General features: G+C 41.0%; 1 protein-coding gene across 2 annotated transcripts in view; it reads left to right on the top strand.

The window, feature by feature from the left end:
- Positions 1–24801, top strand: part of CACNA1C (calcium voltage-gated channel subunit alpha1 C) — a 709385-nt gene that overhangs the window by 501201 nt on the left and 183383 nt on the right. For both annotated transcript variants that reach the window (XM_077827237.1, XM_077827230.1), the window contains exons 8-9: positions 12939–13042; positions 20013–20185. In XM_077827237.1, coding sequence (XP_077683363.1) covers positions 12939–13042; positions 20013–20185 — 277 coding nt within the window. The remainder of the gene's footprint in view (positions 1–12938; positions 13043–20012; positions 20186–24801) is intronic.

Genomic DNA, 24801 nt, shown 5'->3' with positions numbered 1-24801 from the left:
ACAGCATCACTCGATTGGAAAACCAGACACATCCTTAGGGGATGTAACCAATGATGAAAATGTAGCTAAGTACTAGTGTAAATAGATATACTTGACTAATTCTAAGTTAGAAAATCCTGATGGCTGCTCTAATTTACACCAGCGGGCTATGGTCCCCCAGTGATCACACACCATATGGAGATAGCCAGAGCATATCACTCCCTATTCTCGCTTCTCACTGCCCCTGCTCTTCTTCCCCGTTCTCCCTCCCCATGCCCTTCCTTCCCAGAAGATATTTTAAGAAAGGATCTAGGTATCTGTCTTATGTTTTTTTATTAAGATTATTTGTAAAATGTTTGAATCCATATACTCAGATAAAGTGGTAGAAGGGGCCATATAAGTAAGTACTAGATAGACCTAAGGAGGCAAGAGAGCATTACTTAAGATTTCTTGTCCTAACCTTGGTACTTTGAAATAAAGTGAATTTAAGGAGCAAAGCAAATAACCACTTTTAGCAGCAGCAGCAGCTAGTCGAGTGCTCTCTCCCTTTGAGTGTCATTGGCTCAGAGTGAGGTCTTGGGCTAAGCTCTCTAGTCCTCCTTTTCCACATCAGCAATTCTACTATGTTGCTGAGTACAAAATTATTTTTTAAAAGTAGTAAGGTTGAAATACTATCTTGATTCTTTTAAGACAATCGGGAATGAAGTTTTATTTTTAGAAAGATGTCCTATTGAGAAAAGAAGCAAAAGAGTCAATTTATTACTGTATTTTAAGGTATTCAGCAGCAATTTCATCCAGTCATTTTAGGATCTGTAAAAATAAGTCTTATTTCTTCTGTTGCTTTTTTCCCTGCCTTTGCCTTGATTCAGCTGTGAAACCTGCAGTTCCCCTGTCTTATTACCTAGCTTATAGACTCTGGAATGCCAAAAGTGTATTTCAGTTTGATAAATTCTTCTCTTGGTGCACTGAAATGTCACTTGTCTGGTCTGAAATGTCTAATACTCTGTTACATAACAGTGATTTTTGGTTCATCTGTCTCATTCTTTTTTGACTCCTTCCAAGGAACTGGCAGAAAATAACCTCCCCATAATGTATGACCCTCAATCCTGAACAAAGCCTCAATCAAGAAAAGCACTTAAGTACACGTGTAACCTTAAGCATGTGAATAGTCCCTTTGGCTTCAATTCTACTGGTAACAACTCATTGACCATTGACTTCAATGGGATTAATCATGTACTTACAGTTATGCACATATGTAAGTGCTTTGTTGGATAAGGAACCAAGTGAGAAAACCACCTAATGGGATTGTATATAGTGAATCTCTGTGGGAGCTGAAGGATGAAATCCTTATCCTGGTCCTTGGGGCAACCATGTCAGTAGGCCAAATCTAGCTCTTGACGGGTATGGTGGGAAGTAGTAGAAGTAGTCCTTTGTTCCCTCCTATATGACTTTTGGGCCATGTGTGTTATGCCCAGATCAACTGGTCACATCTCTTTGCAGGTCTGGTGGAGATCCACCATGGAAGTTTCATCCACACACAACCTCCCCCTGCCCCCTTTTGTGTACATTCTTTACCACTTTGGACACAAGCACACCAGAAATGCATCATTTAGTTGTTCCAAAGACATAAGCAGGCTAAGGAGTTGGGGGTTTCTACTGATATACAACCAGCCTCGGGCTTTGTCCTTAGATTGAAAAAAAGACTTATGGAGCCAGGGAAAGAAATGTCATGGATTTAAGTTCTATGTCCCATTCACTTTTTCCAATAATGAGCTGCCTGGGGATTGTTTCTCACCATCTATACTTTTGTGAAGAAGAAACAAGCTCAAGTTAAGAGCAATGTGGTTTGGGATATATTGTAAGGTGCATAGTTACTACATTTATCAGGACATCTACAAAAAAAGGTTACATTCTAAATAGTACTGTTTAAGGGATGGTGAGAGAGATGCTATTCAAAATCTGTCACCAGAGTTTAACCAGTAAAGTTATAAATTTAGACATTGGATTATTCATATAATAAATTACATAATCACAGTTTGAGTCAACAAAGAACTGTACAGGAACCACCAAGGAGCTGGTTTACTGTCAGATGTAATTACACTTTTAAGAACAAAAAATCTTAGAGAGGAAGGGAAAAGTCAAACTTTCCTTTCATAGCAAGCCTTTTGCTTATGTTGATTGTTAGCAAAATCCACAAACTCTTAAAAGTCGAGAAGTCCCTAAAACAGCATAGTCAACACTAGCGCTGAGTGACTGATTTGCTGGAAATCATTTCCTCAAAAATTTAGCTTCTTTTCTGTTTGCAGAATGTTCACATAAAGATCATGACCTCCCCAATTTAGTTTTTATTTGAATTGTCTCAGGGCCAGATTATGATACAATACCTTACTCCTCAGCTAGCCCCCTGATGTGATGGGACTACTTGTGAAATATTATCTAGTGTGAGGAAGGATGTCAAAATCTGGCCCCCCAATGAATATTTTTCAAAGTGCTGGTGGGTTTTACTATGTGGATCTATCACAAATAATGCACTGCAAGTATCCAATACTCAAACATTTGACATTCAAAGTGTGTTGGTTGTATTTGATTGGTCACAGCAGTCACAAGATATTGTTTTAATTCCCTGATTGGGTGAGCCTAACTGTTGTAGTCAGGAAGAGGGTTTGACAAAGCCATTGGAGCTTTAAATATCTCAGGGAAAAGCTGTGTTATAAGGAGAGAGAACAGATAAGTAGGAATTCTTGAAAATGATAAACCTTTTCTTCTCTTGGTCACACGGGCCTTGCCTGAGGCATCTTCCCTAGGAAATATAGGCTACTGTAAGATTTACTGGCTTGGTGCAGTTGAGATTTAGTGTTTCTCATCACATTGTCAGCATCACTTTTCACAGCTAAGGCAAAGTTAGATTCTTTTCTAGTTCAATGAATTGCTTCTGTGCCAGGGCTCTTGTAAGGGGCTTCGGGAACCCTGTCCCCTTGTAGTTCAGAGCAGTGTCTCATCTCACATATAGCATTTCCAATGCTGAGTCTCGAGCATGCAATCTTAAGATTATGTTTCCATGAGTATACTTGTGAATAAAATGCAGTCACTCAAATATTCATAGAAAGAGAAGACAAGTGGGAGTACGGGCATGGCCAAAGAAAATTCATTTTTTAAATCCAAACATTTGGGCCTTCTTATTTTCAGTAGTCTACCATCTGGAGTCAGCAAGTGGCCTTGATAATCTATAATTGATAAAATTATTACCTCAAATTAATAAATCTGTGGCCCTTTAATGCCTAAGACCCCAAAATTACCAAACAATGGCTGCAAAATGGCCAGTCATTCACTATGGGAACAAAAGTTTGGCTATATCAGATAAGACCATTAGTTCATTTAATCTGCTCTCCTATCTCTGATCGCAGTTGAGGAAAGCACTGTGACACATGCTTAAAATTAAGAATGTGTTTAAGCACCTTTCCTAGAGATAGGGATGTTTTCCTGAATCAGGGCTTCTGGCAGGGAGCTCATGTCACAGGAAGTTAAATTTTCCCCTGCCCCCTACTGTAGTACACTTGACCAGTTATGCAATGCTGTCCCTAGGGATGGGGATTCTTTCTAAACCCCCAACAGATAGGCCACTTCAGGAAAAATGATGTTTTATTTTCCCTTATCATTGCAAGCATACCATACTTGCAGCTACAGATGATGTTGTTGGTCATAGCCCTAGAATTTGGCTTGACCACTTCCTGAGGCAATGAATTCCACAGTTGCCTATATGCTGCATAAAGTAGCATTTTTACTTTTGAGTTCTACATTTACTGCCTTTTATTTCACTGAGTGGACCATTATTCTTGATTAATGGTAGTCTGCAAAAGGCTGTACATCTTATTATGAAGTACTTGAAGCACTTGACTTATATTTTAAAAAATACAATCACAACATTCCACAGCTATTAAAAATCAATTAGCATTTTTTGCAGCAGATAGGAAGTTAGCCCTGGTGTCCTACTTAAGTTACATTCTGCCAACCTAGAGCTCTCCTCTATTTTTCACTGGATACAGTGTTCTTTTGCTTTCTTGAATTGTTTCAGTTTAAGAGCTGCTGCTTTATTTCCTTCCTTTCCAGAGGCAGTTGCACTTCATTGATGGATGAAGTGATTCCCGTATATTTAGTTTGTCCTGGCTTTGTAGAGTTTGTCAATTGTTTTGAGACAAGCATTGGCCCAAAATGTAATTGCATGTTTGTGTATCCTAGAGGCACCATAGTCTAGTGGATTGTTTCCACCTCAGCCACTGACTGGATGAAAGACATTCTGTATATGTCTGTTGCTGTTACTTGTTACATAGCTGAGGAAATTTGATGTGCCATCTGCCTTACTGGTGGAGAATTACCCGTTCCAATATGGTGGTGAATAATAGCCATTCTGCCATAAGCCCACTGCACCTGACAAGAGACGTCAGTATATGAATTTCATGCTTGTAAAATGTGCCAGATTAGCAACCCTTGAAACAGAAGTCCTCTAAGCAGGTAAAGGATGCCAGTAGTGCAAAATGCCATGCTCCACCCCACCAATATGCCTCAACCCTGTTCTGGAAGAACCACCAAACCATCTCTAACAGCCAGATGGTAGATTCATCTCAATGTCTTTTCAGCTCTTGGCTTCAGCTGAAAATGCCAGTTGTGGTTGTAGTTTAGCAAACTCTACAATTAAAAGTCCCAGCTGTTGCTGCTGCTCACAGACATTTTCTGCGTCACTGGGATCAAAGTCTTGAACTGAAGTTGAAAGCTGAGATGCCGTACCCATGACAGCAAACGAAGGCTGCACTGTAAGAAAGGAACTGTTATCATAGAATCATAGAATATCAGGGTTGGAAGGGACCTCAGGAGGTCATCTAGTCCAACCCCCTGCTCAAAGCAGGACCAATCCCCAATTAAATCATCCCAGCCAGGGCTTTGTCAAGCCTGACCTTAAAAACTTCTAAGGAAGGAGATTCTACCACCTCCCTAGGTAATGCATTCCAGTGTTTCACCACCCTCCTAGTGAAAAAGTTTTTCTTAATATCCAACCTAAACCTCCCCCACTGCAACTTGAGACCATTACTCCTTGTCCTGTCCTCTTCTACCACTGAGAATAGTCTAGAACCATCCTCTCTGGAACCACCTCTCAGGTAGTTGAAAGCAGCTATTAAATCCCCCCTCATTCTTCTCTTCTGCAGACTAAAACTCTGTGTAAAACAGTTCTACGCTGGCAGAATAGCTGTCTGACCTCTGCAACAGAAGTCATGACAGTGTGAATAGGCTCCTCAACTACCAACAACCCAGAATTGTCAATAAAATGATTTCAAAATTCATATAATCTCTTCTGTACTGTTGTCAAGGTTCCTTCCCCACTCTGAACTCTAGGGTACAGATGTGGGGACCTGCATGAAAAACCCCCTAAGCTTATTTTTAGCAGCTTAGGTTAAAACTTCCCCAAGGTACAAACTATTTTTCCTTTTGTCCCTGGACTTTATTGCTGCCACCACCAAGCGTTTAACAAATATAACCAGGAAAGAGCCCACTTGGAAACGTCTTTCCCGCCAAAATTCCTCCAAGCCCTACACCCCTTTCCTGGGGAAGGCTTGATAAAAATCCTCACCAGTTTGCATAGGTGAACACAGACCCAAACCCTTGGATCTTAAGAACAATGAAAAAGCAATCAGGTTCTTAAAAGAAGAATTTTAATTGAAGAAAAAGTAAAAGAATCGCCTCTGTGAAATCAGCATGGTAAATACCTTATAGGGTAATCAGATTCAAAACATAGAGAATCCCTCTAGGCAAAACCTTAAGTTACAAAAAGACACAAAAACAGGAATATACATTCCATCCAGCACAACTTATTCTGTCAGCCATTTTAACAAAACAGAATCGAACGCATATCTAACTAGATTGCTTATTAACTCTTTACAGGAGTTCTGACCTGCATTCCTGCTCTGGTCCCGGCAAAAACAACACACACAGAGAACCCTTTGTTTCCCCCTACTCCAGCTTTGAAAGTATCTTATCTCCTCACTGGTCATTTTGGTCAGGTGCCAGCAAGGTTGTCTTAGCTTCTTAACCCTTTACAGGTGAAAGGGTTTTTCCTCTGGCCAGGAGGGATTTACAGGTGTTTACCCTTCCCTTTATTTTTATGACAGCTGTATTGAACGATATTGCCAACATAAACAGTGTTGTTTATTTCACTCCTGGGGGGGAAGAATGACCTGATGTTTGTTTAGAACAAGGGACTTGTGTTGCACACCGTAGAATGTGAGACTTACCTCACCTCAGAAAGGTAATTATGCAAGAAACGTCGATCTGGAATACAGGATTGTGTGGAATTCTGTAATACTTGCATAATATGTTGACTGATATGCAAAATAGTCAAAATTATTCCCAAAGTGTACAGCTGTTCTCCAGATTTTGCAAAAAGATAACCCATGTATAACTTCCCACAGAGTCTCACTAATAGCAATACAGGTGAGTCGCATCATACACGCATTTAACTTATGCGAATTCAACTCTACGTGATTGGCAAAAAAAAAGAAAAATAACAAGATACCTGTAAATAGTGCTGGCGATTCCGCCCACCATTCCACTTAATGAGCGTATGCCCCGGAGCGAGCATGAGATGGGAGACATGAATCTGCTATTCCCTCAGTCAGTCTCAGTTCCCACGTGCCTCTATAGTGTGAGCATCTCACCGCGCTGAGTGTGATTCTAGTGTTTAAAGATACTGTATGTATTTTTCATACAACATGGCCCCTAAACGCAAGCCAACTACTTCATCTGGTGCTCAACCGAAGAAACAGCGATCTGTTCCAATGCTGGAGGAAAAACTGGCTGTGTTGGACTTATTGAGACACGGTATGTCGGTCTCCACTGTGGCGCGTAAATATGACTGCAATGAATCTAGCATCCGTGCCATTTAGATTCGAGAGAGAGAAATTCGTCAAGCCGTGGCATCAAGTGCTCCAATAACTGCTAAGGTGACAAGCCAGGTGAGTGATAAGACTTTAGTGAAGACTGAAAAGACATTAAACTTATGGCTGGAAGACATGAACCGTAAATGTGTGCCTATCGATGGCAACACGTTGCAAGAAAAGGCTCTTGGCCTCTATGTGCTGTTCAAACTTCCCACCGAAGAGGGACAGCCTTCTGATGAGAAGGAATTCAAAGCCAGCCAAAGTTGGCTTAACAGTTTTAGGAACCGCTTCAACCTCAAAAACGTGCAGACTACTGATGAAGCTGCATCTGCCAATGAAGAGGCAGCAAAAGCCTACCCCGAACAATTAAAGAAAAGCATAGAAGAAAAGGGCTATCTTCCAGAACAAGTTTTTAATGCTGATGAGACTGGGCTCTTCTGGAAAAAAATGCCCAACTGCATTAACACTTCAAAATCAGAAAGACAAGCCCCTGGCTTCAAAGCAGCTAAAGACCGTGTGACTGTGTTGTTTTGTGGCAATGCGGCTGGGCATTTAATAAAGCTGGGCTTGCTCTATAGGGCTGCAAATCTCCATGCCCTAAAAGGCAAGAACAAAATCTCCTGCCTGTGTTCTGGCAATCAAATAAAAAGGCTTGGGTGACGGAAGCATTATTTCTGGATTGGTTCCACAAGTGTTTCATTCTGGAGGTCAAGCGGTACCTCTAAGAGGAAGGACTTGACTTTAAAGTGTTGCTGATTGTAGACAATGCTCCTGGATGCCCTGCAGCACTCCAGTTTGCGCATAACGACGTTGATATAGTCTTTCTCCCCCCCAATACCACCTCCATTCTCCAACCTCTTGACCAAGGTGTGATTCATTGTTTCAAGACCACGTACACAAGGCTTACGTTCTCACGGATACGTAGCACCATGGATGCTGATCCCAATCTTAATGTGATGGAGTGTTGGAAGTCCTTCAACATTGCCAATTGCATCACTTATATTAAACAGGAAGTGGATGCAATCAAGCCTGAAACAGTCAATGCATGTTGGCAAAATCTATGGAAAGAATGTGTGAATGATTTTAAGGGTTTCCCGACCATTGACAAAGAAGTGAAACTCATTGTTCAGGTGGCCAGGCAAGTGGGTGGTGATGGCTTAGTCGACATCCTTGAGGAAGAAACTGAAGAATTAATTGAGAGCCATAGAGAAACATTGACTAACGAAGAGTTAGAGGAACTGATAAAATCGTCTATAGAAGACGAAGGTGATGACAATGAACAGGAAGAGCCAGCAAGTTGGAATCTTCATAAATTTGCTGAAGTGTTCCAAGCAGCGAAACACTTGAATGATTTAATTTCTGAATATGATCCCTCTATGGAACGAAGCCTCAAAATCACACATAGTATTACGAACAATTTGACACCATAACAAGAAATGTTTGAGCAGCTCAAGAGACAACAGTGACAGTTGCTGATCACCATGTTTTTCAAGGAAAACAACCAGCAGCAGATGAGCCTACGCAATCAACTTCTCGAACTGAACCAGAGCCAACCACTTTGTCTACGACTCGCTCTCCATCACCCAAACTCTCTGTCTCCTGGATCAACATCAAGCCCTGACGACCCTCCTGTAATTACCCCCTGTAATTAAAAATACAGTACTGTAAAATTATATTTTGCATATGTACTCTTTATTATATACTGTACATTACTGTATACATTATACATTTATACATATTACTGTACAGGGTTGTATACACAAAACCATATACAGTATACTATACTTATGGGTGATTTAAGGGATTTTGAAGAGTAATTTTGACTATACGCGATTTTCGCCGTATGCGCTGACTTTAGAACCTAACCCCCGTGTAAGATGCGACTCCACTGTAGTGCTTTGCACTGCCATAGCTCTTTACAAACATTGATTTAATCTCTTAGTACCTCTTTGAGTTAGGTTAGTAGCCTATTTTGCTGATTGGGAAGCAATGGTGAGATGAAGTGACTTTCCCAAGGTGACCCAGTGAGCATGCAGCAGAGCTGGGAATAGATTCTGTGTTTCCTTACCCCAATTCTGTGCCTTACCCATAAGACCATCTTTTTTAACAAATGATACATCAAAGCTAATGTACAATAATGTACTAACCTTATTATGATTCCTGAGAGTAGTAAAATATATGCATCTGAGGATGTGACAGCTGAGAAAGGGTAGGCATTTTGACATGGGAAACAGAATGATTTCTGCAAACTATCATATGTAGGGTCTCACCTGCTGTTAGTTATGAGGTCAGGTGGAAATACTATCACATGCAATCTTTCGCATGCAAGCTTGCAGTCACTATGCCCTCTATCAGACTACATAATCACTTAGCCTACATAGTATAATAGTCCCATTGCAAAACTGTAAAGTTAGTAGATGATCCGCCTTTCCTGTTAAGGCTCCTGGTTGATAATAAATGTTTACCTGGAGAAAGATAAGGGAAAATTTACCCTGCAACCAGGAGGCCCAGACAGCTGTAAAACAGAAACTGGAAATGTAACCTTTAGCATTGCCTATGCCTATTCTTACTAGACAGCAGCCACGTAAACCATCCTGAGTCTCAGTCTCCAAACTGAATGGCATATAGACAGTAAATCTCTTTCAAGTCCTGCTGTGACCTTGTGCAGCTTCTCCACTTCAGCAGGATAATTAGCAAAAGCCAACTGTACCAGTCCAGTAAGTTCTGCAGTGACAGCCTCCAACCGCTGTCAAGGGGTATGTTTGAGATGAATGTCTGAATGTTCACCAAGCTTTGAAAAATAGCCAAGAAAGATTTTGGACTGGGCACAGATTCAATGTGCTTTTTGATACAAGTAGAGTAACATTGTTCAGTTGAGAACAGTCTATCCCAGACTTTCAAGACAGCTCCACTTTACAGGAAGAATTCCCAGATACATGGTGACATGCAATCTTAGCTGAGGATATAAGGCCTTCCTGAGTGATAGTACATTAGTGCTGTTGTTTTGGGCAAGTGTATGTATTTTTCTTTCCACCGTCTGTCAAACAGTCCATAATCGCTACCCTATCCCTTCTTCCCTCCCCCAAACCCGGAAGACATTCTTCATGGGCAGGTAAAGTAGGTGAACCTGTCTTTTTAGCATTTTAAACGATTGCACCAAGTCTTAGCAATACAGAAACTATTGTATTGTCACTGAACACCTCCTTTCTTCTTTTGCCTGTCCCTTACAACCCAATCCTACAGTGTTTGGAAAACTTTCCCCTCCACTTGAAGCCAATGAGACTTGAGGGTACTCATAATTTAGCAAGATGCTCTATGATAGAGCCCAGGAAGAAACATAGTAAATAATGATCAGCTCCTTACCAAATACCAGTGATTTCTGTACACCCAATGAATTATTATAAAATTAATGCTGCTTTCACTCAGCTTTTTCATTCTACATAAGACTGTACATTGTAAAGGAGATGAAAAATTGAGGTCCTGATCACTTAGTATCAGAATCGCAGATGTTCTACAGTGCCAATGTGTGGCTCCCTGATTCTCAGGGTCATTCTGTGCTGACTCCCATGGTCAACAGTACCAAAGGGACATACACTAGTTAGGAATGTTAGGAGTACAACATGCTCTGGCCATGCCATTCCATTCCCTACACTAGGATGGGGTTGGAGCTGACATCTCCTCCATGCCAAAACAGTACAAAGGCCAAGAATGCACCAGTGAATCTGGCCCATAGCAGTTAGCACACACTTAAATCAGCTTTGCAAAATTCTCCTCAACCAGTGTTCTAGGCTGAGTAAAAACATTTTGATGGGTAAGTAACGTACTGTTAGTTTTTTTCATTATCATCGACCATGATTAAGTGCTGTCAAGTCATTTTTGTGCCTATGCTGGTAAATTTTATGGCATTTTTCCAAATGATTTATCGTAATTAAAAATCCCATGCCATTCTTCATATAAGTAGGGGTGTTAACTCGGATGTTCTGGCCTAATTCCAGGTTGGGCAATAACATTCAACCCAAATTTCCCTCTGTGGTTTCAAATGGATATCTTATTCTTCCTGTCCTGAACTGCTGGGTAGTGCTGCTGTGCTCTTGAAATAGTTGCTGTGTTTCACTGCAGAAGTGACTGTATTTCAGTGCGGGGAGAAGGGAAGTCTATATCGTTTGTTTTATTGCATAATCCTTCCAATCCATTGGGATGAAAGATACTAGGTAAATAGAAGACATTATTTCTATTATTTATAAACTAATGTAATAACAGGGAACAATTCTACACATGTATTCAAGAGAAAACTTAGAGAAGGTAGGAAGAGGAAGCCCTGCACTTGTGAAGGGAGGAGAAGAGTTCAAGAGCTCTTTTCCAGGCACAAAACCTATAAATCCTCTTGGGAAGAGATAGTTTCACTGAGACAGATTTTGAGTTCATTTTTAATGAGTTCTTTCCTGTTATGCTGCAGTTTAGGGATCCCTGCATAGACATAGATTTCCCTATTGACTGTGGACTATTGCCAAAGAAAGTCATCAAATTACAGTTGGAAAGTTATGAATTTGGGACTTTAAAGACTGTACAATGAGAGGGATATGGATGAGGTACTTTTTTTCTATAAAGAACTCACTCAACAAGTGTTACTTTCCTACCTCGGCCTATTGAAGATTTGAATTCTTTTCCTGAGTAGTTATGTGGCTTAGTTGTCTTTTCTAAGTTGGTAATGTGTGAATGCCCATGAGCTGAAGAATTTTATTATCTGAAGGAAACAAATGCTTAAGTTGCCGTAGGAGGAGCAGTTTCTATACCATACAGCATAACATTTTCAAAAGCATGGTCAGTGGGACTTAGGCTCCTAAATGACGTAGGCACATTTGAATATGGAACCTAGACTCTCAGATAAAACACTTTGGTACTTTTGAAAATTTTGCCTACAGTCTATTTCTTTGATGGTGCCATCTCTGCCTTGGAGATAAGTGTTTATGAAATGGGAAGGCTAGATTAATGCATCAAACTATGAGATGTCTTCACTTGAACATCCCAAAATATGAATTTCTAACAAAACTTTTAAGATAAGGGTGAGCCCTTGAACATAGTATTTGTATGTACCTGAATTGATATGCAGGCTGCTCTTCATATAGTGCAGGTTCTGTGCTCAGATGACATTATACTTAAAACAGGCTGCTCTATTTGAAGTCACCTGCATTCATGTCAAAGGTGGAAATGCACTCATGCCATTCAGTTGCAGGGTCTCCGACTGACATGTGCAGGAATCACTAGGTTGCATGGATGGCCTCTATAGACAGAAGGAAGTTTAGAAAGTGCTTTACAGCATCAGAAAATGGTGGGCATTGGCAGGGCTTTCTTCTCAGGCCTGGTCTACACTTAAAAATTAGATAGCCCAGAATGATGTAGCTAGGTCTGTGAAAATTTCACACTCTGAGCACTGCAGTTATGTCAACCTAACCCCCAATGTAGATGCAGCTAGGTCAATGGAAGAATTCTTCCATCAACCTAGCTACCGCCTCTTGGAGAGATGGATTAGGTACATTGATGGAAAACCCTTTCCATTGATGTGTGAAGCATCTGAGCCTCAGTGCTACAGCTGTGCCACTGTAGTATAGACAAGGCCTAAAGGACACAAAGACTGCCATGACTATGGTAATCAGTGTGAGAATAACCAGGAAGTTGCCATTAAAAAGTCAGCATTTGCCAACAGTTACCACTTACTACTATCTGAGGTACAACAGTTCTCACTCTACTTAGAATGAGAAATTACTTCTTATCTGAGATCACAATGTGTGGTATGTGTTGGCAAAAGCTGATTCTATAAAGGTGACCACAGAAGGTCATACCTATGTGGAAACAGGTAGAGAACAGAGGAATCAAAGGGGAAGAAAGAGAAGTGATGATATCGTAAAGAAGAAACATCTGGTACATTTATGTGTGAATAACCAGAGGCTCTGTTTACAAACCTTTCCATCTGTTCCTTCGCCTAATCAGTTCTGCTTTCTCTCTCTGTCTTCTAACTTTCCTTCGTCTTTCCAGATGCAGGACGCTATGGGCTATGAGTTACCATGGGTGTATTTTGTCAGTCTGGTCATCTTTGGATCCTTTTTCGTTCTAAATCTGGTTCTTGGTGTGTTGAGCGGGTAAGCTGCCAGTTTTTGATGTCCTTTTTCCGATGCTGCAGGGCAAGACTCCATAATCAGGGTTCTTTCCAGTCACCAGGATCCCTTCCTTCATTCCTGACTCACCTCCATCCAAAATAAAAGTCTGAATCCAAGGAAGTTTTTACATTGGTTTTGAAATAAATAACTTCAAAGTTTTTCAGCCAAAATAACTGTGACAACAAAATGTTACTCTCTAATGAGGAAATTCAACCTCAGTCCAACCAAAATATCCAGCTCCAACTAGACTGGAGAGAAGACAACTTGGTCTCAATCATATACTGCAGTAATGAAAACTTTGAAAGCCCTGGTGCTGGTGACTTGGGATCCCTTTGGCTGGAGTCTTGCAGTGCTCAGAAACTGAGCCTGTCTCACTAATTATCATTCCACTCTTCCAGGTCAATGATGCCATAGGAAGGGACTGGCCCTGGATCTATTTTGTTACACTAATCATCATAGGGTCATTTTTTGTACTTAACTTGGTTCTCGGTGTACTTAGCGGGTAAGCAGAACCAGGAAAATGTTTTATTATTGTTTATATTTTTCATTTATATCTCTGTTCCTTCTCTTTGGTTATGGATATTATGGGGCAGTGGTGGGTCAGTCTCAGAAACGTTTAGTAGAAGCCCCTAGCTTTGTTGTGTAAATACCAAAACATGGCATCAGATGGCCCACATGAAATGGGGGAAATCTTTGAGTAAATCCCTTTATGAAAAAAGACAACATGTTGCCTTTAAAATACTCTTCTCCCTAAAATAACCTTTAGCAGGTGCCATGAAACTACAAGTCCTGAATTTGCCTGAATAAGGACAAGCACATCACTTACCACACCAAGAAGGGATTGTTGGTAAAATCCTGGAAAAATCAGTGGAAGTGAAAGATGACTAGCAGCATATATGGCAAATCCCTAAACATTTGTAAAATGGGAGTCTTTCCAGACTATTCCTTCTCAACTGAGAGATTCTCTTGTTTAATATTCTTGAAACGTAGGCTGATTGGGGGGATTATTTTCCCCTTGAACGGACTAACATGTTTTTCTTTAATGGGCACATCTTTGCTGTACACATTACAGGGTTAGGCATGATGCAGGGAGTGGTCATTTCCTTGTGATGTTTTATAAGGGTAATCGTGAAAGTCAGATGGGGGAGGGTATCTGGTAGGGAGGGTTAAAACATCCCCAAGAGATGCAGTTGTTCCTTAATTCTTCATTTTAACCTGTGCTACAAAGCATCATTGCTGAGGCCAAGTAAGCAGTCGCCTCACATAAAACCAGCTGTTAATGTACCCAGGAGTTAAACACTGTGCTGGCTTTGGTGAACAAGATAACTAGAAGATCCAAGTCAACAAACATTCTTGAGAAGACTTTCAAAAAATGAATGCCTAGGATTAGGTTCCCAATTCCATATTTAACCATCGCTGATTGTTAAAATCAGGCTATTTTATTTAGGTATGTAAATACAGTCATAGAAGCCTAACTTTAGGCAGACATTTTTTAAAGAATGTTGGCCCCAGTACTTACTCTGCTGAGCCTGGTGAGAAGTTTGCTCAATGTCTGTACCTGTCAGCTGTACTGACCACTCTAAACTCTCACATCTAATTTTGATAGTGTTCTTGAGGTGAGGGGGCCCTGACAAATCGAGGGTGACACTCTCTTAGCAGGAGTGGGAGTTAGGTGCATCACAGAAATGTTGTTCATGGTCTCAGAGACAACCAGAACAGGAAGGCAGTAGTAGGCCCAGACAAGAAAAACCTTCTCTGCTGTCCTACAGAGAGATTATGGGTTTAGAGGAGGATTCATTACTTTCTGCATCACCCCCACTGAGGGAAACGTATGCAGGTATGACAACTGCTGCCAGGACAGGAGCTTCAAGTGAGTAAATGGAGAGGAAAAGAGGCTCCAAAAATTAAAGTGAGGCAATAGTCTGTGTGTGGAAACCTGGAGAGTGATACTGTGGGTTCAGTTTTCAAACACGAGTTCCTCAATATCAGAGTCAGATTGCCCCACTTAGTCACTCAAATCAGCAGGTAACCATGTAAAGTAGCAGTGAAGGCTGGTGGCATAGGAAAGTGGGCAAGCAAAATTGATTTTGTCATGTAAAGGTGCAAAGTCAATAGCAGTAATTAAAGAATATATATTATCTGATTAGTGGGGAAAGGGTAGGCAGTGCCCACCCTGACTGCACCTAAGATACTGCAGCCAGAAATCACTGAAGCTACACTACACATAAGCAATTGTTAGGGACAGCTGGGATCAACTGTGAGGTCCATCCGCAATTACATCATTAAGCTGAATCTACTTGCCTGTGTTGACTGTACTGTGATAGCTGCACCATTTCTGCTGTACTCTTCACAGTCAACCTGGAGGACCACACTGGGAGCCATTCACTGTTAACATCCCTGAGAAAGGCTCCTCGTTCTTAGCAAACTGAAATGAGGAGTTGAAGTTTCCAAAAAATCTTTAGAAAAAAATAACACAATGTTCAAACAGCTAACTTTCAAATGCAGTTCTGAATTGTACTGAGTCCTGAAATGTCTTCGCCCCTTCGACTCAGATATTGCTCGTGCACTCCCTATTTCAGTTGATCCATTCTGCATAGATGTTACCAAACAATATTCCTGGTGATCTGTACATTCCAGGTAACCCATTCTGTTTATCTCATTTTACACCCAGCATGTCTTTTAGGAAGAAAATTATTTCTTATACTTCATCATTCAAAGGGGAGATGTTACATTCTTGCTCATATAGGCCTAAATTTAAAAAAATTGCTTCCCAATAATGTGCTCACAGTTAAATTAGGGTGCAATTAATTGTGCCTACTAAGATGCCTTAATTGCACTTACTTTTTTGCAATTGCAAAATTGGAGGTTGAATTGTGCTCTGTCTAAAAATCAGAGTCATAATCAGTCATTCCTAGATATCTCATTCCATATAGTCATTGTTGACAAGCCAAGCAATATACTATACCTAGTTATATACTAAAGTAAATACTATACATATACATGAACATCTCTATAGTCCTGCTAAAGGCTTGACTGAGGATTAAGGAATATGGATATATTTCTAAAGACAATACCATACCAGTTCAGGGGGATAATTTCACATAATAATTACAGCAGCAAATTTGACTCAAGATTTCAGTTCCCCCAAATTTGGGGGTGTTTACATCTGTGGGTTTGTTTCAGTCCACTAGAGATATAGGTTAGCTGTGAGATTCTTAGATTCAGATTCTACTTTCCTCCATACCCATAAGCCATGGTGGTATTCAGATTCATGTTTGTGGTTCAGTCAATATCTAATACTAACTCAAAAAATATGGCAAGCTGACAGGATATTCTGTACCTGTCGGAGTAAATAGGGTTCAAATCCATATGCTGGATTTAAAGTAATCACGAAGATCTTTAAACAGCTGTAACTTCACTGTTTTGCTTGCTTTCCATCACTGCTCTGAGTACCAGAGATCTTAAAAAATGGGGTATAGAACAATAATTCTGCATCCCATTATCAGAGCAGGGAAGAAAAGCTTTCCCCTAAATCATACAGGACAAAAGACTCAGCCCATTCTCATACACACTGAAAGGCACTTCCCAGACACACTCCATTTGTTGAGGTTGTCCAAGAGAAGATTTCTCCTTAGTTTTTTGTTGGAAAAAAGGGAAAGTGAAGTAAATTGAATGCTGGTAAAAACTGCCAGATTTGCAGCCCTCAATTGATGTTATCTATCCACTGAAAAGAGACAGGCTGGTCATTACTCCTGTAAGCCTCCCCCCATGCCACTCTCCCATCCTATTTCAATGTTGTTCTAAGGAAACCACCTGTAGGTTTAAGGTGGTGGTTGAATGAACAGGCTCCTTTGGTCCTGGGCCTCCCCGCTGAGACTTCCAATAAAAACAATTAGTGTCAAATATGATGGTGGTGTAGGTGATGTGCCTCCTGGAAACTAAACTGAGATCACCAGCTCATTTCACATAGGATACTAAATAGTTTTCAGTCAGTTACAACGGTTGGTCATTAAGAACAGGATTAGCCTGGATTCTAACCGGCTTCCTAAATATGAATTGTTCTGAATTTCATCAGCAGTTCCCTGACACAAGTAGCCCTCAAGCATCAAGTTTTAATGTTACTACATCTTAGAAATTAAGCACATTTGATTAAGTCCTGTTCTTTAGAAGGTTTTCTGAAATGGGAGCCCTCATACGTTCTGTGAAGGAAGAGTCTGTGCCAATATTGTTCATTTAGGTCAGTAGACTAAGAATTGGGATTACTGGATTCTATTCTGACACTTGTGGGCCAGCCCAAGGCCTATGTACTACTTAAGCCCTGTTAGGGACCACTGAAGTCCTGCTAACACTCAATGTAACTGGGACTTAAGTGGTTCCTAATAGGTTTTAAGTGAGATTTAAGTAGTGCATAGGCTTTTTGCTGGCCCTTTGCACAGGATGTAATTTTGTGTGACATGAGCCAAGTCTTTATGCCAAAGATCAACATTTTTACACTTGTGTGCCCAGATCTAGCCCCTTAAATTCATCTTTAGACACCTAAAAGAGTGTTTTTCCATTGGTGTCAAATGCTCAGCACCTCTGATAATCAGGCCACTGATTTAGGTGCTTATCTTTAGGCACTCAGGTTTGAAATGTTTGATCTTAATCTTGCTTTTCCTCAATTCACCCATTTATAAAATAGGGTTAATAATGCTTCCCTAGCTCATGTTTTTTCTGAGCATTAAATTCATTAATGTTAGTAAAGCTCTTTGAGAGTCTCAGAGGAGAGATGCTGTAGAAGTGAAAAGCATTATTATTATTGATTGATCTTTTCAACATCCATCTTTTTTACATTTCCAAACAACACAGTTGTGGTTCTCAGAGTAAGAACACTTGATTTTTTCACTTCTAACATATGGCAAAGCTCTATCCCAGGACTTACTGTGAAGCCATATTCAGAACTGAGGGCCCAGCACAGCTACTCTCCACTTTCAAGTCTTCATTATCACAATCCCATGAAGCAGGGCAAAAACCAAGCAAGATGACAGAGAAGAGTCATCAGAGAAGAGGACTGTGCAGGCATACTCTGTCACACACTGTAATTCTGCATATTTGTCTGATTCATGAAGACCCTTTCCTGTGTTTATTCTCTTGCTGCCCATGTTCACAAAGGGCCTGATCCAAAGCCCACAGAAGTGAGTGGGAGTCTTTCCACTGATTTTAGTGGACTTTGGATCACACCCTAGGTGAAAGGGAAGCACTTCTTCTCCCGGCTCCATCTGAGTTACCTGAGAACACCACAGTTGGCACTGATTGACATGTTTGGGACTTTCAAAAGTGTTTAGCTTTGGTCTAACTGCTCCCTTTGACTTCAGTGATACAGCTCCCATAGACTTCAATGGGGGCAGTTAGACCAAAGCTAAGTGCATTTGAAAACCCCATCCTTTGTTGGCAGTATCACCAAAGAGGCTACAGATTAACTGGTCAGAGAGAATGAACTCACATCTTATGCCTAGAGATGGACGGATTGATTCTCCACTGCCTGTATCTCATGTAGTCTTTAACATCCTATGCAAAGTGAGTGTCAAACGCTGCCACTCAGAATAGTTGCATTTTACACTCACTCTAGTAAATGACTACACATGGAACAAAACAGTGCAGAATTTAGCTCAGTTCCTGTAAATCAAGGTTGATCCACATTGGCAGGGTAGCATAGGAAGCTTGCAGTGGCTGAGCCCATGCGCTACTTGTTCTGCGGATAAATGAAGGTCTGAATTCCTGAGGGCTGTCAATCCAGTACGTTTCACCACCACTAAACTCACTTTTTAAAATAAAAGCATCTCACTGGCTTAGAGTTATGGAAGAGAAAGTTTAATCCAATTAAAATTGGATTCCATTCAGTTTAAAAGAAAATCAGTGGTTCCCCAAATATTGTTAAAATAGAAGCTGCAAAGAAATCATGAAGTTGAGAACACCCAAAAAAGAGCCTCCTTTCTTGAATGCAGTCATACCACAGGTTCATCTGATTTCCTCTAGTGAAAGAAGTCATCCAGTATCTAACCAGAGGCCTATCTGAGACCTCCAGACAAAGCTGATTCAGAATAGGATTCTCTGTCCACAGTGGAAGCAGGGGACAGCCCACATATGTACCACCAAAATGCTTGGATTAGCAACATGGAATTCTTGTTCCTGTGTCTTGTGTTTAAGCACATAGTCCATATAATGTTTTGTCATCAAGCTGCCAAATGCTCACCCCAACTCCATTCTCTGGCTATAGCCATTATTCCTAATGGTTGTCCCCCAAACTTTGGATTTGCAAATCCTTCCTTCTGGTCAGGGAGAAGCAGGTAATAGTCTCTAATGCTGGAAACCTCTGGCAAAACACACCAGCCTATATTTTCAAATACAGCATCCTGTGCTGTGGTTGCAGTTTTTCCTCCTTGATTAAATGTGTGAACCCTGTGGGTGCGTTTAATTATACCCACAGTTGCACCATTCAGGTGCAATTTCATTTCCATTCTGGACATCAGGTTGAGACTTGGCTAAAAATCAGCACTGCAGTCTCTCTCCAGATGTCAGATTATTGCTGAACATTTAATTTGGATCATCGGATTAAGCTAGTGTAAAAATAACAGATATTCACAAATGACTGGTGGAAAGATGCATATAGCAAAGCATTATAACCTAAGAAGAATGACATTTTACGTAAACACATGTAAGTTTCAGTTACATTCTTAACCAAATGCTGAGAGTTGGCATCTTCCCAACATATTTGCAGAGACTAGTCACTACAGCTGTTATAGCTATATTTCTGACAAGGACCACTCCATTTAATTATTAATGTGACTTTGAATGAATAGAGGCAGCTGAGGGTCCAAGGTAGGGGATGTCATATTTCCAGTGCAAACCAATCTAATCCCATTGTTTTTCAATCTCTCCCACCCACATCCTGTCCCTCCCTCCTCCTTGCCAGGGAGTTTTCCAAAGAAAGAGAGAAGGCAAAGGCTCGGGGTGACTTTCAGAAGTTGCGGGAGAAACAACAGCTGGAGGAAGACTTGAAGGGGTACCTGGATTGGATAACTCAAGCAGAAGACATTGATCCAGAAAATGAAGATGAAGGCATGGATGAGGAGAAGCCCCGAAACAGTAAGCAACTTTCCTCTGTCTCTCTCACTGGGCTTTTAGCTAGGGTGGAGTGCTTCAAAAATTTGTAGCAGTGAGATTTCTTGCAAGGAAAAACAGATCCATCCTGAGGCATCCACCATTCTTATACATTACCATGGTTATATACTTGTAGGAAGTTGGGGGAGCATGAAATACATATAAAATAATTGGTATTGATCCACAGATCTTCAGTAACACTAACATTAAATGCTGATCTTAAAAAGAAAAAAGACTAATATTTGTGGTTGGGAGTCCTCTACAGGGATATATGTTAAAATATAGCTCTGTCTCCTGTTCATTTATTTAATTGCAGTTCAGTACTGTAGGCTGTTGACATATGGTTAATTACTTCGAAAGCAAAGGTTTCTAGCCAAAGCAGAGCTACAGTATGGTATAAGGGCCAAATCAGCCCTGTTATACAGTATTCTGTATAACATTCTGTAACTCCTTTGAAGTCAGTGATATTGCATCTGATTATGCCAGGGTCAAATTAAGCCCTAACTTTTTTTCTCAAGGAATTATCTGTTATTTTTGTTCTCTGGAGTTCAGGACATCTTTGTGCAAAGTAACTGGGAATTTACCAAATGTCTCTACTAATCAGAGCTGCTGAAAGAGGAATGGTTACATGACAGCAGCAGTTTCCTTTATATCCCTACATTATTCAGATCTTCTCACCCGCTCCTCTTATCAACACAGAATGCATATTCACTTCTCAGACACCTATCTTTACAAGTCACATAGTCTGGAAATGTCAGGGCTGGAACTCTTCAGACAGTTACACAGTTAAAGGACACTAGCATTGTTCTTAGCATTTATTACTAAAATGTGCATTATCAACTGCTTGATTTTGGAAGGGAGGCAGTGAAATATTTCCATTGGGGTTTATTATTGCCCAAATTGCTGATGAAATCAATAGCTCTCAAGGAGGAAAAGGTTTGCCTATTCCCCCTCTGACCAAACAAGCAAAATCCAAATGACAATCACCTTTGGGACCATATACAGGCAACATGTTGACACTGAAATGATTTGTTTGAGCAACAATGTAAGATTAGTATCAGAGACTAGTGGGCTTCTCCAGGGCAAGCTCTAGCACTGATAATTATACCACCAAAGCTCTTGATTTCACAAAAGTGCACATTGTTAATTAACACCAATGGCCAAATCCTGTTCACCTTACGTAAGCAAACTAGACCTGGTGGAGCAAATAGGAGCTCTGGGTGCTCCATCTCTCTAAAAATCAGACAGCTTTTATTTAGACACCTAAATGGGGTCTGTTCTCAAATATGAGAATTTAGGCCCAAGAACTCCTTAGGTTAGAATCTGGCTCAGGTTGTTAATGACCAAATGTTGGTGATGGCTGCTCAGTGGCCTATAATATGTGAAATGGGTCTGGAGATCTAACGGTAATTCTCAGTGCAAAGTTGTCCACATTCAAAAAAAAATCATGCTGTGATTCAATTAGCACCTTTATATGAAGTCTCAGCAAAAATACCAAGGATTAAATTGACACCTGCTTGATGCAAAACCCACTTAAGGTAAGAGAAGGCTTTCTATTGACTTCAGTAGGCACTGGACCTGGTCCATAGAGTCTTACCTGTAGGTGGTCCCTTCCGGAAAAGGTTAAGGCACATTAACAAGGCAGTTTGATGAAACCCTTGTACTGCTGCTTTCTGTTTTGTATCTGTTCTGTGAGTCAGCAGAGAATAGCCGTCTCCTCTACAGTTTTTATGAGCATGAGATTAACTCTTTTTTGTTACCAGAATTTCAGAATGAATCAGACTTCAGCCCTTGACTAAGTTTGCTAATTCCAAGGTAGGCAATTGAAATGTGAGCTAATGAACTCCATTTACATGGAACAAATCTGTGATGCCCTGGGGAAGCTAAGAACTAAAAGCTAACACATCCGCAGGCTGCACTCAGTTTTCTGTGTCTCATTGTCTCTAGCTGGCTCAGCTACACAAGGATGAGTTTTGTAGGTGCTTGTCTCAGTTTGTCCCATAATGTATGTAAGTCCCGCTGGAGGTTGGCACTGTTGTCCATGAATGAAGCAATGAAATGTCATTAGCAAAGTTTACTAACTTGCTGTCTGTTTCTTCTTTGAAATGATTAATGAACAGAGCATCATAGATAGCATTGGTTCCAATACTGGCCACTTGGGGAACTACTGTTAACTAGTTAAAAGAAAAGGAGTACTTGTGGCACCTTAGAGACTAACCAATTTATTTGAGCATAAGCTTTCGTGAGCTACAGCTCACTTCATCAGATGCATACTGTGGAAAGTGTAGAACATCTTTTTATACACACAAAGCATGAAAAAATACCTTCCCCCACCCCACTCTCCTGCTGGTAATAGCTTATCTAAAGTGATCACTCTCCTTACCATGTGTATGATAATCAAGTTGGGGCATTTCCAGCACAAATCCAGGTTTTCTCCCCTCCCCCCCACACAAACCCACTCTCCTGCTGGTAATAGCTTATCTAAAGTGACCACTCTCCTTACAATGTGTGTGATAATCAAGGTGGGCCATTTCCAGCACAAATCCAGGGTTTAACAAGAACGTCTGGGGGGGTAGGAAAAAACAAGGGGAAATAGGTTACCTTGCATAATGACTTAGCCACTCCCAGTCTCTATTCAAGCCTAAGTTAATTGTATCCAATTTGCAAATTAATTCCAATTCAGCAGTCTCTCGCTGGAGTCTGGATTTGAAGTTTTTTTATTGTAATATCGCAACTTTCATGTCTGTAATCGCATGACCAGAGAGATTGAAGTGTTCTCCGACTGGTTTATGAATGTTATAATTCTTGATATCTGATTTGTGTCCATTTATTCTTTTACATAGAGACTGTCCAGCTTGACCAATGTACATGGCAGAGGGGTATTGCTGGCACATGATGGCATATATCACATTGGTGGATTTGCAGGTGAACGAGCCTCTGATAGTGTGGCTAATGTTATTAGGCCCTGTGATGGTGTCCCCTGAATAGATATGTGGACACAGTTGTCAACGGGCTTTGTTGCAAGGATAGGTTCCTGGGTTAGTGGTTCTGTTGTGTGGTATGTGGTTGCTGGTGAGTATTTGCTTCAGGTTGGGGGGCTGTCTGTAGGCAAGGACTGGTCTGTCTCCCAAGATTTGTGAGAGTGTTGGGTCATCCTTCAGGATAGGTTGTAGATCCTTAATAATGCGTTGGAGGGGTTTTAGTTGGGGGCTGAAGGTGACGGCTAGTGGCGTTCTGTTATTTTCTTTGTTAGGCCTGTCCTGTAGTAGGTGACTTCTGGGAACTCTTCTGGCTCTATCAATCTGTTTCTTCACTTCCGCAGGTGGGTATTGTAGTTGTAAGAATGCTTGATAGAGATCTTGTAGGTGTTTGTCTCTGTCTGAGGGGTTGGAGCAAATGCGGTTGTATCACAGAGCTTGGCTGTAGACAATGGATCGTGTGGTGTGGGCAGGGTGAAAGCTGGAGGCATGTAGGTAGGAATAGCGGTCAGTAGGTTTCCAGTATAGGGTGGTGTTTATGTGACCATCGTTTATTAGCACTGTAGTGTCCAGGAAGTGGATCTCTTGTGTGGACTGGACCAGGCTGAGGTTGATGGTGGGATGGAAATTGTTGAAATCATGGTGGAATTCCTCAAGGGCTTCTTTTCCATGGGTCCAGATGATGAAGATGTCATCAATATAGCGCAAGTAGAGTAGGGGCGTTAGGGGACGAGAGCTGAGGAAGCGTTGTTCTAAGTCAGCCATAAAAATGTTGGCATACTGTGGGGCCATGCGGGTACCCATAGCAGTGCCACTGATTTGAAGGTATACATTGTCCCCAAATGTGAAATAATTATGGGTAAGGACAAAGTCACGAAGTTCAGCCACCAGGTTAGCCGTGACATTATCGGGGATAGTGTTCTTGACAACTTGTAGTCCATCTTTGTGTGGAATGTTGGTGTAGAGGGCTTCTACATCCATAGTGGCCAGGATGGTGTTATCAGGAAGATCACCGATGGATTGTAGTTTCCTCAGGAAGTCAGTGGTGTCTCGAAGGTAGCTGGGAGTGCTGGTAGCGTAGGGCCTGAGGAAGGAGTCTACATCGCCAGACAATCCTCCTGTCAGGGTGCCAATGGCTGAGATGATAGGGCGCCCAGGATTTCCAGGTTTATGGATCTTGGGTAGTAGATAGAATATCCCAGGTCGGGGTTCCAGGGGTGTGTCTGTGCGGATTTGTTCTTGTGCTTTTTAAGGGAGTTTCTTGAGCAAATTCTGTAGTTTCTTTTGCAAAAAGAAAAGGAGTACTTGTGGCACCTTAGAGACTAACCAATTTATTTGAGCATAAGCTTTCGTGAGCTACAGCTCACTTCATCGGATGCATACTGTGGAAAGTGTAGAAGATTTTTTTATATACACACAAAGCATGAAAAAATACCTCCTCCCACCCCACTCTCCTGCTGGTAATAGCTTATCTAAAGTGATCACTCTCCTTACAATGATTATCATACACATTGTAAGGAGAGTGATCACTTTAGATAAGCTATTACCAGCAGGAGAGTGGGGTGGGAGGAGGTATTTTTTCATGCTTTGTGTGTATATAAAAAGATCTTCTACACTTTCCAC

Source organism: Eretmochelys imbricata, chromosome 1 (genome assembly GCF_965152235.1).
Source record: "Eretmochelys imbricata isolate rEreImb1 chromosome 1, rEreImb1.hap1, whole genome shotgun sequence".
Lineage (NCBI taxonomy): Eukaryota > Metazoa > Chordata > Testudines > Cheloniidae > Eretmochelys > Eretmochelys imbricata.
This window is presented reverse-complemented; position numbering and strand designations above follow the sequence as displayed.